Source organism: Myotis nattereri (genome assembly GCF_964212035.1).
Source record: "Myotis nattereri genome assembly, chromosome: Y".
NCBI lineage: Eukaryota > Metazoa > Chordata > Mammalia > Chiroptera > Vespertilionidae > Myotis > Myotis nattereri.
Genome location: NC_138094.1, coordinates 22,013,555 through 22,031,028, shown reverse-complemented (window position 1 = coordinate 22,031,028; position 17,474 = coordinate 22,013,555). Strand labels below are relative to the sequence as shown.

Here is a 17,474-nt window from a genome sequence, read left to right as displayed (position 1 = left end):
TGTGGGTGCACATGTATGTCTTTTCAAATTGGCATGTTGTTGTTTTTTACATATACTGAGAAGTAGAATTATTAGAACATATGGCCGCTCTTATTATTATTTTTTTTGGGGGGGTGGGGGTGGGGAGAGTGACTTCACACTGTTTTTCCATAGTGGCTGCACCAATCTGCATTCCCACCAACAGTGTATGAGGGTTCTCTTTTTTCCACATCTTGGCCAGCACTTGTTATTTATCCATTTATTGATGATAGCTGTTCTAACAGGTGGGAGGTGATATCTCATTGTGGTTTTAAGCATGAGAGACTTCATTTTTTACTTATGGAAAATTTTAACTTCTCCATTCCCTGTGACCTGTTTCCTTATTTCTTTTACTTGTAACATATGTTTATGCCTCATGATATTTTTACCTGACATATAACTTCCTAAACTGTTTTATAACTAACCCAGGAGTAGGAAAGTTGAATAATTTTTCAATCTCCTGATATTTTATGTCTCAGTATATTTGTAGAAACTTGTCTATGAAAAGAAGTGAACTTAAGTAGAAATTTCAAAGGAACCAGAGCTGGGTACTTGATAAAGACCCATAAGGTCACCCAGTGTGTGGCTGCTCCTCTGTGACTATCTTGTGAAAACTAGACTAATACTTCTTAGGAATTAGTACCATCATGTAGTCAGCTAATTTTTTTTAATGATATATCTGCAAAGACTCATATTGAATGAAGTGAAAATGATGAAATAGACACTAAAATCATAAGACAAATCTTTGTATTTAAGGAAATTCAGATCTTTGGGTATGAGGGCTCTGAGCAGCTGGTGCAACTGGTTGGTATGTGTAGTGGAAGAAAGTTCACAATATATGTGACCATTAAGACTTCCCATCACCTGTTGGGTAATAGGACTTATTTCTTACTTTCCCTACTGATTTTTGACTATGACACCTGCTATTTTAGATGATGAAATAATCGTCATTAGGTCTGACATTGTACATAAATTCTTAAATGAGTTTTTATTCACTAGAAAAACATCTTAAATTGGTTGGCTTTCTCTTTCAGAAAAACCTATTCTTTTGCAAGAGCAGTCCATGGCTACCAATTCAAAACAGGAAGAAGAATGCAATCATTCTGCAACTCGTGTGAAAGAACTTGAGGTAATTGCTAAGCCTATTGTTTTTTGAAGTCGATAAAACTTCAAGGCAGTAGATGAAATTTTAGTTTCAGCCATACATTATTTAGCTTGATGTGTTTAGACTGTTTATTTTATGACTGAGAAGGCCCAACTTAAGTTAATTTAGTAGTTCTTCCTTTTAGTCCTTCCTGCTTGTTGCCTCGAACAAGTTCCTTAATCATTGGGGTGGTTGAGGTTCCGTGGTGAGCTGACCTATGTGCCTAGCCCATAGCAGGTGGCCAGTGCTTTTAGTTTCTGCCTTAGCCTCTCCTTCCTTCCCATCAGCAGAAGGTGAACATTCCTGTCATTACATTGGGATCTTACAGGATAAAACAGAATGAGATGTGTTTTTCACATGCCATTTATTTTCTTGCTGTTCATCACGTGTGCTCTCTGAAGGACAGAGCTGGAACTTGATGTACCTGGATATATCCTGCACATAAAATGTATTTTTGCAGCTGTAATGATCTATTTATTTGAGAACATTGTAGACTTTTGTATGTAAACATGAAATGTATAAAAAAAGGAAAGCACCACAGCATGTTTGTGATAGCTCAGCTTTTCATTTTTATAAACATTGCTGCAGTCTGTGATTGCTATTGGGACCTTAGTTGTATCTGGAAAATGGGCAACAAACTTAATCTGAAGCACTTGCTTTGTAGGCCAGGGTTCTGCATAAGTATAAGGTTGGATGAACTTCCCCCGCCCCTTCTAGGGCAAAGATGAGCTTCCATGTTGGAATCAGGTTCTTCTTACTGCAGAGAATGAGTCCTCTGTCCAGTGACCTTACTTACTATGACACCCAGTTTATAGCAGCCTGCCAGTTTTTGCATAAGAAGTACTGCAGTAACTGTTCAAATGCAAGTTTTTTTTCAATTCCAGCTTGAACTCGAATCTCTCAAGGCCCAGTTCTTGGCAATAACCAAGCAAAACCACCTGCTGAATGAAGAGATGAAAGAGATGAGTGGCTATTCGCTTCTAAAAGAAGAGAAATTAGAGCTTCAGGCTCAAAATAAATTACTTAAACAACAACTGGAAGAGAGCAGAAATGAAAACTTGCATCTTTTTAACCGTATGTCTTTTTCCTGATTTGCATGTCTTTGTAATTCATATTAGCTTAATATTATGACACTATGCTTTGTATCTGTAAGGAAGGCTTCAATCAGGAAAATTTTTGTAAAATTAAGATTCTCAATTTGAAGTTACTTCCTTTTTTGCTTGCTATTACTATAGTATATTATTAGTGTCACTAAGAAGTATCTTTAAACTACAAATCTGCCTTCTGGGTTGTACAAATCTCCCCTCACTTTCTGCTGCTCAGATTTGGCCATTGAGAAGGAGGAATGAGAGTGAGGTTGAGGTTATTATTCCCTCTCCACCATTGCATCCTCACCCCCACTGTATATATTGGCTGTGGGCTGGCCCTGTGCCTCTCAGCAAGGCAAGATCCAGTGCTTACAGGATGACCTCTCACCATTGCTCTGTGCCTGTGCCAGATCTTTCTCTCCCAATTCTGGGAATTCTTCCCTCCCTGATGGTTTAGGCCAAGTGTGGAGACTGTCCTGCCCACAGGCTATAGAAGACCCATAAAATCTTTTGATCTGGCCCTGCCAAGGCATTAGGGGTGAGTTAATTAAATGTTTGACCAAATATAGGAGGCTAATTAAGTTGATAATTTTGTATGACCTGCAAATGATGTTATAAATATCCATGTCAAAACCGGTTTGGCTCAGTGGATGGAGCGTCGGCCTGCAGACTGAAGGGTCCCAGGTTCGATTCCGGTCAAGGGCATGTGCCTGGGTTGCGGGCACATCCCCAATGGGGGATGTGCAGGAGGCAGCTGATCGATGTTTCTCTCTCATCGATGTTTCTGGCTCTCTATCTCTCTCCCTTCCCCTCTGTAAAAAATCAATAAAATATATTTAAAAATAAATAACTAACTAAAAATAAATATCCCAATGGCCCTTGGCAGAAGAAAGTTTCCCCACTCCTACTTTGGGCCCACGGAGTTAACAGCATGGCCCGATTACTAGCCCAGAGAACTATACCACCCTTAGTGGCTAACCTACATGAATCACCCTTTAGTGGTTCTTCAGTGACTGAAATGGTGGAACTCCATCTGATGTCTGCTTGAACCCTGAGTGTTGCTGACTGGTGCACAGATCAGATTAGACCTAGGGGTACTTAACAGGTTTTGATGGAGAACTCCTTTTATGCCTCCTGTGTGTGATAGAGGAAAGAGGTGGGCTTTCAGGTTAGTTAAAGGATTTGAAAGAATTTCTTTCATTTGCATTAGAAAAGAGTAGTGAACTTTGCCTCTGCATGCATTAAACTCTTCTGAAATTTGTGCTCTTAGTCCATTCCATAGAATTAATATGGTATTAACTACATGTGTACAAAGAAAAGAAAGAACAATTTAAAATATCTTTAGCTGCTTTTGCTAAGTGAAATGGGAAAACTTACTGTTGATAATCACTAGGCTTTTTTTACCTTCTTAGTTATAGCTCAACCACCTCCTGAACTGGTAAATTTGCAGAAACAGTTGAAGGAAGCAGGAGCTGCTTTCGTGTTAGGGCATAAGAAGTTTGAAACTCACAAGGAGGCTCTGCAGAGACAGGTGCAAAGTGAAGTGAGTACTGATCTTTATTTGGTCGGGTGTTAGTCTGATCCACTGTGTACACATGTAAGCTTGGTGTGTGTCACACCAGTGTAAATCAGATTGGTTTTAACATCAAAAATTATCCCCCCACTATTCTAAGGTAACCTTCTCACCTGAGAAATTCTTGGGTGATGATATAACTATATTTATAACAGTAATAAAATCCCAAGGAAAGCGCACTCATAAACAGAAATTGTCCCAGTCTCGGTTGTGCCCTCTAGTAATGTCTCTTGATTCTTGCCCTGTGACTTAGAATTGTTGACACTCTGGTGTCTGCCTCATACCTTATAGAACTGTTCTTAGAGATGAGTGCAAATGGAGGTGGCAAACTTGTTTGTGTGCTCTATTGTTTTCTAGGGACCTGTGGACCACAGGCATGAAGCTGCTCAGAATGGGCAAAATGGAAAAGAGAATAAGCCCTATAAAAGACTTGTTCCTTTTGAAGTGAACTGGGATTTCTTTTACATTGATTTCTTCCCTTCTTTAAATCTTTTCAGACTGAGCATTCTGCAAAGCTGAAGGCCCGGATATTAAATTATGATGCTTCTGTAAGGAGGTTAACTATGCAGGTGGCTGATTTAAAATTGCAACTGAAGCAGATTGAGACAGGTTAGAGAGATTTTTAACTTACAAATGTGTATGTGTAAAACTTCCAGTATATATGGAAATGTAATGATCATTACTGAAGTTTCAGTAATTCTCATAGTAGGGGAAAAGCCATAGAAATATGTCATCTTAGAAGTAAAAACTCTGTCCATTTCAGGAATACCAACCAGTCAGTCATCAGCTAACGTGACTTGCTTTTATAGGTTCCTTTGGCTTGGAAGAGCCTTGTACCCCAAATAAGAAAGGTGTAATGGCACAGAGGTTCCCAAATTCATGGACCTTGGTTTTTCTTTTATATTTGTTACCTTGATAATAAGATCAATCTGACCCTTCAGGGTTTTTACGTGTTCCTTGAGAGATGAGTAAAATATGTGAGAAGCAGGGTGACTTATGTCACTCTAGAGGCCTGGTGCATGAATTTGTGCATGGGTGGGGTCCCTCAGTGTGGCCTGTGGGGATTGTGCTGAAACTGGCAGTCCAGCACCACCTGCTGCTACTGCCTACCACTCTCGCTCATCCTGATCCTGCTGCACCTGCCGCAGGCTCACGCCCAGTCAGTCCTGATCAGGAGAAGCTCGTCTGCTGCAGTGGCGCTTGCCTGCATCTGGCGCCTGTCCCAATGGGTATGGGATGGAGGGGCAGTGGGGGGAGAACGCAATCTGCCCTTTGGGCAGGTGGTGGGATGCCCTTGCCTGCCCAGGATCCAGATCTGTCCCTGACGTTCGCAGGGATTGTCAAGATTTCTTCCTTGCAGAGTGTCTAGGGAGGGGAAGCAGCTGCGGTGCCTGAGGCCAACTTTCAGGAGGCTAGTGGCCCTGTGCTAGTGGTACTGGTCTGTTGGTGCCTGGCCTGTTCTCTAGAGATTGGACCTGCAGGACTACTGAGGGAGTGAGTGGCTACTGCTGCTGGCTGGTGGGCCTCCAGGAACAGGTCAGTCAGCAGAGCGGCACTCCCCCTGTGGGAGCGCACTCACCACCAGGGGGCAGCTCCTGCGTTGAGTGTCTGCCCCCTGGTATCAGTACATGTCAGAGTGACTGGTGGACCTGTCATTCAGTTGCTTTAGATAGAGGTTAGTATATATCACATTGATTATATACAGTGTTTATGTTTTTGCACCTCAATTTTGAAGTTACTGATTAACCTTGGTTGGACACATTTAACTTCTTTGTGATAACCATTATAATAACCTGGTTATTAACAGGGAAGGAGTAAAAGGAAGATTAGGTAATAGAGACATGCCATTTATACAGCTTTGCCAGGGAATTGCAGTTAATAGTCTCCAAGTTTATTACCTAAAGATCACTGTGGGAAGGCACTAGACAATGGACCCATGCCCAGTGAGGTCTGCATGACGTGGGATGTTGCTTATCTGTTAGTCAGTCACACCAGGGAATAAGTCAGTAGCCAGAAATAGGCATGCCACCGCAAGTACAGGAATATTTAATTTTTAAGCTCCTGAACAAAGAAGCCCCTCTCTCTCGCTGCTCACCTCAGATTCCCAGCTTATGGTGTTCTTACCTCCCTCTACTCACCCTGTGACCCACAGCCATGTAGACTTCACACAGTGTACTGATGTACTAAATGTAGCCTGACACTAAATCATGCCCTGCTCCACCATGGAATGGACACTCTGGATACTGGCCCTACTCTTTGATTCTGCTGGAGCCCCGTCTGCACTCTTTTCAGGACTAGGCTAAGGGACATTGAACCCTGCAGACCAGAAAATATAATTACACACCAATAAAATACATTCATTCTCCCATGGGAGTCTTAGAAAAGTCTTTTTCTAAAGATACTGCAAGAGCCACCCACTACCACTAAAGTCGGAAAAATTTGACCCAGTGATTTCTCCAGCTACAGTTGGACCTCAGTTTCCTCATTTGCAATGGGGATATGAATATCTACTTTGCCATGGTGAAGAAGGCAAAATGAGATGGCTCTCAGTTGAGTGCCTGCAACACATCAGATACTCAGAAGGATTACTGCTATCATGTTACTGCATGTTTGCCCTGAGGATGCATACTGCCTGCCTCTTCTTCATAACAGGTGTACTGAAGCTGAGATACAAAGCTCAAAAAGAAAGTTTCTGTGTGTTAGCAGTTGAACTGGTTTCCACATTTCCTGGCCTGGAGCCTTCCTCAGTTCCTATTTGTACTCACTCCTCCTCAGTTCCTTTTCCCATCTTCCACGCTAGTTTCATTTTTATCTCTTGACTCCTTCCCTGTTCCTTATTTTCTCTCACGCCTATTTGCTAAACTGCCCACAGCTGAAATCACAGTGATCTCGAAAGATGAATAGTGTGAGGATGGAACCTTTTCAAACACATGCATTGCCCTGGAGGCATTGCTGGAGAGTAGCGGCCACAAGACTGGCTATGCATGTTCAGGTTTTGCTTAGGGAGTCCCAGCATCTGTACACCTCCCTACCTGTATGACCTAGCCTTAGCTCCCCAGGTGTAATGTGGGAGGAGCAGAGTTGTTAGTCTTGTTGTGGCTGCAGGTCCTCATACCCTTATCTGAAAACTAGAGGCCTGATGCATGAAATTTGTGCACTCACCTTCGGTGGCTCGCCTCAGACCTCGCAGCTGTGGCTTTGTCTGGAAGGTTGTCCAGAAGGATGTCTGGAAGGTCATTCGGCTGTCCGGTCTAATTAGCACATTATGCTTTTATTATCGACTAGAGGCCTGGTGCACAAAATTCCTGCAGTCAGGCGGAAGGGGCCCCCCAGCCTGGCCTGTGCCCTCTCAGTTCTGGAGCCCCACGATAGATCGCCCCAAAGATGTAGGCTCCTGGATGAATTGCCCCAAAGAGGTAGGCTGGAGTAGGGTCCCTGCCTGCAGGCATGTAAAGCCTCGGGACCCCCAGTGCTAGAAGCTAAGACCAGCAGGTCATAATAAATGCGAGAAGTTCACCAGAAGGCTGATGGGCTTCGATATTCAGCAGGGCTGAAAATCTGCAAATTATTACCTGCTGCTAGAGGAAAGGCCAAAAGCAGTTCCTCTAACCTGATAATTTTTTCCTGTTTATCAAACCTGACCTTTGATATGTGTGTTTATTTTGCTAAAGGGCAAAATGTGTAAATAAAAAGCCATGGGTCCAGAAATTCGGCAAGCCACTCCACTAGAGAGCTGGTTTCCGCCTGGCTTTCCCCCATCCCTTCCAAATTTATACTTCTTGTCCAGTGTATCCATTTATGTGTCAGCCCCTTCTCCAAATTCCTGAACCCTTGATGCAAAAAGACTGCGGCACCCCAGGCCACGCCATGTGGAGCTAGCTGCCAGGCCCCACCTCCGTGCACACAGCATCAAGTCTGCGCCCACCTGTGCACGCAGCCTCCTGATGATGGATGTGATGGGCATGAGGGCATTGCGGCGTGAGGGCTTAACAACCACATAAACTTATATTAGCATAGATAGATTGGGCCCTATAGTGGTTTTGCCACAGCCCTGGGAGTTCTGGGGCAGCATCCTTTAGTGAACCATGTTTGCAGTCAAATATGTGACTATCCATGCTGGGTAGAATAAATAAAGGTAATGAATGGATTTGCATCAGTTCAGGTAAAGTTTATCAACAGTGAATTCAGGTCTGCTTAGGCTTTGTTACCAAATTTATGAATATGATTGTGGATCGTGGGTTGTGAAATAATATCATGCATTAAGAAGGAAGGCCTAGCTCTGGCTAATTTTGTTCAGTGGTTAGAGCGATGGCTTGCAGACCAAAAGATGGTGGGTTCCATTTCTGTCAACCACATATACCTCAGTTGTGGGTTTTCTCACCATCTTTGGTTGGGGGTGCATGTGGGAGGCCAAGTTGAGGTGTCTCTCACATCAGTGTTTCTCTTCTCTCTCCCTATTCCTCTACTCTTCCCTTTCACTCTTCAATGGAAAATACATCTTTAAATCAGGACTAAAAAAAAGGCCTAAAAACAAGGTCTGTGAAGTTATAACTGGTACATAAAGCTCTCAAAAAAATGCTAATAAATAAGAATTGGCTTCAGAAATTGTTTAGTGTGCATATTTGTTCTTATTAATACATCTCTCTTCATTTAAAAAAAAATATCAAGCATATTTGAATTTTTTTTCCTGCTCATTGGTCACATTATTTTCATTTAGCCCCCAGCCAAAGCCATCTCTGTTTCATCATTCTGCCAGCAGATTTATGGTGTCTCCTACTGGTGAAACAAGCAGGGATTTCTTGAAAAAAAAAATCATCTCAAACAGGAAAAGCTGATGGGAGAGACAGTTACACCAAGGATCATAAATCATCCAAATACAAGCACAGTTGTTTGCTCCCACATTTCTGATCTTTAGTTTGTAATCACACCAAGGCAAGAATGAAAGAGCTAGAGCAAGAGATTGATTGCTTAGAAAAAGCTTTCTTCGGTATTCTGTTGCTAGAAGCCCACTAGCATCTAAGAGTCTGCCTCCACTCATGTAGGTAAGCTTCTGCAGAAAGGGTTTCAGGACTTTCATGGTCCTTTTATCTGAGTACGAGTGAGTGAGCTGTAGAGAGCAAGAAGGAGGAGAAGTCTATGCTTGCTGTACCTGGGAAATCTTTAGCCTGAGTAGCTTCATCCTCACTGCACCTATGGTTGCCTGCTTACCAGAGACTTCTCCCCTGTGACATAACATTGTGGGAGGCAACGGGTTAGAGCAAGTTCAGCATTTTGCTTGACATGCAGACGTGTTCAGAGAATGGTAATCAATGGCTTTTCCCTTACTGCTGATTAGTTTTATTATTAATGCTGAATCCTTAATAATGTGGGTCAGTTATACGTCATACTCAACTATTTGCAAGGATAATAGAATTTCTTTTCAAATTAAACTCCTTAGGAACCATGTTGCTGTTTTCACTGTGTAATTTGTAATACTCTTGTCCTGATACCTTTTGCCCTTTAGGTCTGGACCAATCCCAGTCCTTTGCTTTTCCCAGTCCTTGTCCTGAAAGAATGCTCCCGCCTTCAGCAACTGAATCTAGGCACAGCCTTTCCATCCATTCACTCTCAAGCCTTCTGGAGCAGAAAGCCAAGTAAGTTCCACATTCTGATTGGCCCAGCCAAGTCTGGTTAGCTGAATGGCCCTGACTTTGCGTTGTTTTAAAGTGACGCTCAAGACCATGTGGAGTGTAGAATCAGATTGTAAGATGATGTGTAATCTTCAAGAATCATCTGAATTATTTGGGGAAAATTCCTTTTAGCAAATAATTAATTTTTCCTTGTTTGCTAAACCTGATGTGTACACAGTGCACTATGGTAGCAGTAAGCATTTTCATAGTTCTATGAATAGACTTGGTTTATAGAAATAAAAAAGCAACATACAAAATCTACAAAAGCAAATTCAGTTTATTTTTAAACTTGAAGTAGTTTCACACATTTTAATTTTAAAGTCCTTCAAAAAAAATAAGTCAGTTAAAAAATATTTGGGCATTTAGTCCAAACAAAAGTCTAATTTGTCTATTGAGATAAATACTGAATTGGTAGTGGGTTGTAGGGTCTGATTGCTGAAGTAGAATGGCGTATGTAGAAGTTGGGTGGCGGGTCACCCAGGCTGGGATTGAGGCGCATAGGAGACTCCTGTCTGTGCTTGATCCATATGGACGGCACTCTGACTCCTTAGTTCTGGGCTCCAGGCTGGACATCTGTCTGCATATTTTGATTCACTCCCAGTGTACAGAGTTGAAAACTGCCACATGTGTCCATCATGGTCCTAATGCGTGTAATGTGCATTTATTTATATTGCTTTCTCATGATAAAGCCAAGAGGAGAAACAGCACACCCATGTGGGAGTTAGGGCACTTGGATGCACATGGGGCTTGTAGTTTTGCATCTTCAGCTGACTCATACTGATGCTGTGCAGAATTTGTTCTTTTCAAAAACGTTTTGTGGTTCTTGAAAATATAAAAGCATTGAGAGTGCCACATTATTTCTTGTCAGCAATATAATTAATACCTGCCTCACAGTGTAAGGTGGTTCTGCAGAGTGCCCAAGCTAATGTCTTGATTACTTGGAATGATGCCAGTTGCATGGAGCGTGCCCAGTGCAGGACAGCTTTCATTTTCACAGAGCACAGTTCATTCTCTAGAGCAGCGGTTCTCAACCTGTGGGTCGAGACCCCTTGGGGGTCAAATGACCCTTTCACAGGGGTCGCCTAAGACCATCGGAAAACATATATATAATTACATATTGTTTTTGTGATTAATCACTATGCTTTAATTATGTTCAATTTGTAACAATGAAAATACATCCTGCATATCAGATATTTACATGACGATTCTCAACAGTAGCAAAATTACAGTTATGAAGTAGCAACGAAAATAATTTTATGGTTGGGGGTCACCACAACATGAGGAACTGTATTAAAGGGTCGCGGCATTAGGAAGGTTGAGAACCACTGCTCTAGAGCCTTTTCCAGAGTCACAAAGGCTTTTCATAGCCCTGTGCTCTTGGTTTTACCTTATTACAACTTCACACTCATGAATTTTATTCTTTCAACCCAGTCTTTATCAAAGACAAACTGAAGTTCAAGACAGACATGAATTTTCAAATGTGGATGAACTATCTTTTGAGGATAATGAGGAATTTGGATCATCTTTTGAACGTTAAGTTTAAATGTAAGTACCAGTTTTTAACAGTTGAAAATGTAGAAAGCTAAGTCTTGGTGAAATATATCCATTGTTAAATCAAAGGCCTTAAAAATTACAACATTTGTATTTTGTGATAAAAACATGGATACAGATGTATTACCTTTTTTATATCACAGATTTTGATGGGTCTATTTGAGTGTTACTTTTTTTTAATTTTCAAGATAACCAATAATTTCAAAGTTGGAGCTAAGCTCACAAGTGAACCCTTAACTTAATTTACCAAGTTTGGGATTGCCTCAGATTAAAATACCTGATTCTTAATTTTTTTTTCTTTTTATGGAATATGAAGATGCTAAGTTATTTAAGTTATACAGATTCTGATGACTGCATCAGATGTAGAAACCTCATTCTTAGTGAATGAATGGAGGTGGAAGTATATTAGCTTCCTTATCTGAAAACTGGAGGCCTGGCTCTGGCTCTGCCTTAGATTGTTCTCTGGGAGCATACTGCTTAAGTATAAAATTAGGATATAGAAGTCAGTCAGCTCTAAGGTTCTCTCTAGCCTAGGAAATCTTTATATTTGTATATAATCTGTAGTTTTGCATTGTGAGCTTCATTGTCAAATCTGAAAGTACTCTACTTTGAACAGTTAAATGAAAGAGCTTAGTAAAATTGGTAAATTCTTTGCAACTAACTTTTTAACAATTTTGTTAAGGCTTTACTATCTAAATGGAGTTCATATAATTATCAGCAAGTCAGGTGAATTCTGTCACTTTCCTGTTGGGTTATAAATCTAGTTTTGGAAACAAATCTAATTCTTTTAAGTGTAATAACACTTTGAGAAGCAAATAGATTGTCAAGTGGTATGCTGAAAGTCTTAGGATTAATTCTGTAGGAAAAGATCTGGCTTGGTTGCTTTGGCTGAGACTTGAGCGCAGCCAAAGTTACCCCCATACTGCCCTGCCTTCTTTTGCTGTTGTTAAGGACTCCTGGGACACTCATTTGTACCTATTATAGATGCAGCAGACATGCCGATACAGTTTGAAGTGAATGGCCTCCATCCTGCTGGTGACATGCCTCTCTTGGGAACTGCCTTGGGTGCTCCTCCTGCCAGACCTATCTCCTCTCATTACCCAAGTAAGTTTTCCTTGGTTGTAACTACAGATAGTATGATAGCTACTAAATGCCAGCCTGTTCCTAGTGAGTTATTTCATTTATTGAGGGAGGACCTTTATAAGCATAAATTATTCAAAGTCTTAGAGTTGAGTATTGCCATTGTTAATACATTTCTGAAATAAATTTGAACATGTAAAGAGGAGAAAATTAAAGGAGTTGCTTCTCATTAATCTTCCCCAACAGTGGCTTTTTAAAAAAAAAATCTTTATTGTTGAAACTATTACAGAAGTCCCCTTCTTTCCCCCATTGACCTCTTCCAGCCTGCTCCTGGCACACGCCCGCCCCCCCACCCCCACCCCACACACACAGGCCCTCACCATCCCATTATTTGTGTTCACTCATTATGCATATATGCATACAAGTTCAATGATTGAGCTCTTCCTACCCACCTCCCCTCCCCTGACTTCCCTCTGAGGTTTCACAGTCTGTTCCATGCTTTTATGTCTCTGGGTCTATTTTTGTTCATCAGTTTATTTTGTTCATTAGATTCTACACATGAGGGAGATCATGTGATACTTATCTTTCTTTGACTGGCTTACTTCACTTAGCATAATGTTCTCCAGGTCCATCCATGCTGTTGCAAATGGTAAGGGTTCTTTCTTTTTTACTGCCACACAGTATTCCATTGTGTAAGTGTACTATAGTTTTTTTTATCTACTCATCTGCTGATGAGCACTTAAGGCTCATTCCAAATCTCAGCTACTGTAAATTGTGCTGCTATGAACATAGGGGTGCATTTATTCTTTCTAATGAGTGCATTGGGTTTCTTAGAATATATTTCTAGAAGTGGGATCACTGGGTCAAATGGGAGTTCCATTTTGAATTTTTTGAGGAAACTATACTGTTTTCCACAGTAGCTACACCAGTCTGCATTCCCACCAGCAGTGTACTTTTCTCCACATCCTCGCCAACAGCTGTCATTTGATTTCTTGATGATAGCCACTCTGACAGGTGTGAGCTGGTACCTTATTGTTGTTTTGATTTGCATTTCCCAGATGATTAGTTACTTTGAGAATTTTTTCATATGTCTCTTGGCTTTCTGTATGTCCTCTTTGGAGAAGTGTCTATTTATGTCCTTTGCCCATTTTTTAATTGGACTGTTTACCTTGTTTTTGTTAAATTGTATGAGTTCTCTATATATTTTGGAAACTGACTCCTTATTGGATGTATCATTGGCAAATATGTTCTCCCATGCAGTAGACTCTCTTGTTATTTTCTTTTTAAAAAAATACTTTTATTGATTTTTTACAGAGAGGAAGGGAGAGGGATAGAGAGTTAGAAACATCGATGAGAGAGAAACACCAATCAGCTGCCTCCTGCACACCCCCCACTGGGGATGTGCCTGTAACCAAGGTACATGCCCTTGACCAGAATCGAACCTAGGACCCTTCAGTCCACATGTCAACGCTCTATCCACTGAGCCAAACCAGTCAGGGCTCTTGTTATTTTCTTGATGGTTTCTTTTGCTGTGCAGCTGCTTTTTATTTTGATGTAGCCCCATTTGTCTATTTCCTTCTTAGTTTCCTTTGCCCTAGGCATTGTATCCATAAACATGTTGCTGTGTAAGATGGCTGAGATTTTGGTGCCCGTGATTTCTTCTAGGATTTTTATGGTTTCCCAACTTAAATTTAAGTCTTTTATCCATTTTGAGTTTATTTTGTGTATGGTATAAGTTGGTCTTATTTCATGTTTTTGCATATATCTGTCTAATTATCCCAACACCATTTCTTGAAGAGACTGCCTCTGCTCCATTGTATGCTCTTGCCTCCTTTGTCAAATACTAGTTTAGTATAGTGGTGTGGGTCAATTTCTGGGTTCTTAGTCCTGTTCCATTGCTCTGTATGCGATACTTGTACCAGTACCAGGCTATTTTGATTACAGTGGCTTTCTAGTATAACTTGATATCTAGTATTGTTATTCCTCCAACTTTTCTCTTTCTCAAGCTTGCTGCAGCTTTTGAGGTCTTTATTGGTATAATTTTTAGAGTATTTTTCTAAGTCTGTGAAATATGCCATTGGTATTTTAATAGGTATGCATTGAACCTAAAGATTGCTTTGGGTAGTATGGACATTTTGATGGTATTTATTTCTGCCAATCTATGAACATGGTATATTCTTCCTCTAGTTTATATCTTCTTCTACCTCTTTTTTCAATGTGCTATGGTTTTCTGAGTATAGGTATTTTACCACTTTGGTTAAGTTTATTCATAAGTCTCAATTTTTTGTTGTTGTTGCAGTGCTAATTGGGATTGTTCTTTTATTTCTCTTTCTGAGCGTTCAATATTGGTATATAAAAATGCCATAGTTTACTGGGTGTTAATTTTATATCCTGTTATGTTGCATCCCTGTCTTCCTATTCTTAGGGAAAATGGTTTTAGTTTTTAGCCATTGAGTATGATATTGGCTGTAGGTTTGTAATATATGGCTTTTGAATATGTTGAGATATGATCTATTTCTACTTTACTGAAAGTTTTTATCAAAAAAGGGTGTTGGATTTTGTCATGCTTTTTCTGCATTGATTGAAATGATCATGTGATTTTTGAGTGTTGCAGTCTGTTAATGTGATATATCACATTTATTGATTTGTGGATATTGTACCAGCCTTGCATTCCTAGAATAAATGCCATTTGGTCATGATGTATGGTCTTTTTAATGTATTGCTGGATCTCATTTGCTAAAATTATGTTGAAGATTTTAGGGTCTGTATTCATCGGGGATAATTCTCTTTCTTTGTAGTGGCTTTATCTGGATTTGGGATTAGGGTAATGCTGTCCTCATAGAAAGTGTTCCTTTCCCTTGGATATTTGGAATAGTTGAGGAGATTAGGTATTAGTTTTTCTTTGAATGTTTGATAAAACTTCCCTATGAAGCCATCTGGACCAGGACTTCTGTTTGCTGGAAGTTATCTAATTACTGCTTCAATTCCATCAGTACTTACTGGCTTATTCAGGTTTTCTGATTTTTCCTGATTGAGTTTTGGAAGATTGTATTTTTCTTATTTGTCCATAGTCTGACAAAGCAGTTACCTTTTTGCTTAAGACAGTTCTTCAGAAACCATTCCATTTTGGGAAATCATAGTATAAAATTGAAATGGCGGTTAATACCCATATACATCTTCAATGTGATTGTAGTATGTTAATAATTCTTTGTTTCCTTCATGTCTTTAAAAAAAAAAATAAGGACAGAAGAACCTTTATATTTCAGTTTTCAGAAGAGCTGATGACATTGGAGGAAAACTCGTCATCAAACTTGTCTGGCCCACTTTCTCTTTCTTCTTACTGTCTCTAATTTACACACTTCCCTCCCCTGTGTGGAATCAGGGAGGAAAGCTCTAGGGGGAGATTAGAGCTTTGTCTCATACTCCAGCCAGATCTTTTTCTCCTTGAACTAAAGAGTTTAAGCCTCAAGCTTGAAAGGAGATTTCTTAAGTAAAACCACCTCTTGTTTTTCCAGTGTTTGGATGGGACTATCATGTTCAACACCTCTTGTAAGTAGTTTCTTGGTTCAAGTCAGCATACTCAGGGAGATGAGGAATTGCCAAAGGAAACAAGACTTTGAAAGGATTGTTCTCACTGATTCCAGGGTACACCATCCTGTAAAGCACTCATTCAGCGAGACTTCATTGAGAACCTTCACTTCATATATGAAAACTCTATCACCCAATATCACCTCATTGATTTAATTGTGAAAAAAGAAAAACAAACACCTCCTGTGTGCTGGGTGCTGGGCATACTGCAGTGGGACAACCCAAGCCCTTTCTTCATGGAGCTTCTAGTGGGAAAGTCAGCAGTCAGCTAGCCATCACCAAGACCTCTGATGGGATAGATACTGAGTAGGGGCAGTGGCCACCCAAGAGTGGCTGTGATAGGTTGTTTCGCAGAGACCTGGGTGAGTAGGAAATAAAAATAATACAATAAAGGAAACCAACTGAGTTCATAGGTGTTCTATCTCAGAGATAGAATGAAAATTATAACAATGGCTTTTAAAATTATCCTTAAGTAATGTTTACATTGATCATTGAAAAATTCTCTTATAATCATCATTTCCCCTCTTCGTTTGGATACAAAGGGAAGTGAAAAAATCCAAAACTTGATATCTTTGAGATGTCCAGTGGAAATACTAATTAGGTAGCTACAAAGTACAGTCATGCACCTTTTAATAGCAGGTATATATTCTAAGAAATGTGTCCTTCGGGATTTCATTGTTGTGTGAACATCAGAGTGCACTTTTGTAAATCTAGGTGGTACAGCCTCCTGTACATCCAGGTAGCCTATTGCCCCTCCGGTACAAGCACATACAGCATGTTACTGTACAAAACAAGATTAAATCAAGCACAGGAGAAAATGACGCCATCGAGAGATGTAATAAACATGAGGTATATGAAGTTGCTGCCCATATAACATGGGATGCTGTTTCACAGCACACTTTTCTTTATCATTAGAAAAAAAAAAAAAAAACCACTATAAAACAGTGATTAAAAGGGTAGTGTAGTAAATACATAAACCAGTGACATGGTCCTTTATTATATTTATTAAGTATTAGGTACTAGACGTAGTTGTATGTGCTGTACTTTTATATGACTGGCAGCACAGTGGGTTGGTTTACATTAGCATCTCCATAGACACGGGAGTAATGCATTGTATTACATTACCATGTGGTGATAGCCACACCACTTAGACAGTAGTGATTTTTCAGCTCCATTATAATCTTACCAGAGGCCTGGTGCATGATTTTGGGGGGTCCCTTGGCCTGGCTGGTGAACAGGGCCATCTTGTCCACTCCTGATCGGGGCCTACTGGCAGGGGTGGGGTCGCGGGAGCAACCATGGGAAGTTGTCTGGTCATGGGAGCTTGGCTATGGGAGCACACTGACCACCAGGGAGCAGATTCTGCCTTGAGCATCTGCCCTCTGGTGGTCAGTGCACATCATAGCTACCGGCCAGTCTTAACCGTTGCTTGGACTTTTATATAGAGAGAAGATGGGACCACTGTCATATATGTGGTCTGTTGAACGAAATGTTGTTATGCAATGCACAGCAAAGATATAGTCCTTTTTTCTTCTTTATTGTTTAAAGTCAGCAACCAAACAGCATTTCTATTTTGAGATTGCTATTCCATGTGATAAAGTGATGGCATTTAGGTCTGCAAGCAAGAAGAAGATTGCATTTCTGCCTGTGAAAATGATCAACTGCCTCCTCTGGTATTTGAATTTCATGACCAGGAGTATGAGTCCGAAATGACTGTGTTGTTTCTGTCCTGTTAGCAAAAACCTTCAAAATCCTTTGGTGAA

General features: G+C 40.5%; 1 protein-coding gene across 1 annotated transcript in view; it reads left to right on the top strand.

The window, feature by feature from the left end:
* Nucleotides 1-17,474, top strand: part of LOC308512376 (centriole and centriolar satellite protein OFD1-like) — a gene marked incomplete at both ends in the record, with an annotated part of 63,079 nt that overhangs the window by 33,727 nt on the left and 11,878 nt on the right. Inside the window, 8 exon segments of the mRNA XM_081082144.1 lie at nucleotides 1,053-1,147; nucleotides 2,047-2,236; nucleotides 3,663-3,793; nucleotides 4,321-4,416; nucleotides 9,332-9,456; nucleotides 10,924-11,023; nucleotides 11,025-11,037; nucleotides 12,034-12,147. Of these exon segments, the coding sequence (XP_080938270.1) occupies nucleotides 1,053-1,147; nucleotides 2,047-2,236; nucleotides 3,663-3,793; nucleotides 4,321-4,416; nucleotides 9,332-9,456; nucleotides 10,924-11,023; nucleotides 11,025-11,037; nucleotides 12,034-12,147 (864 nt within the window).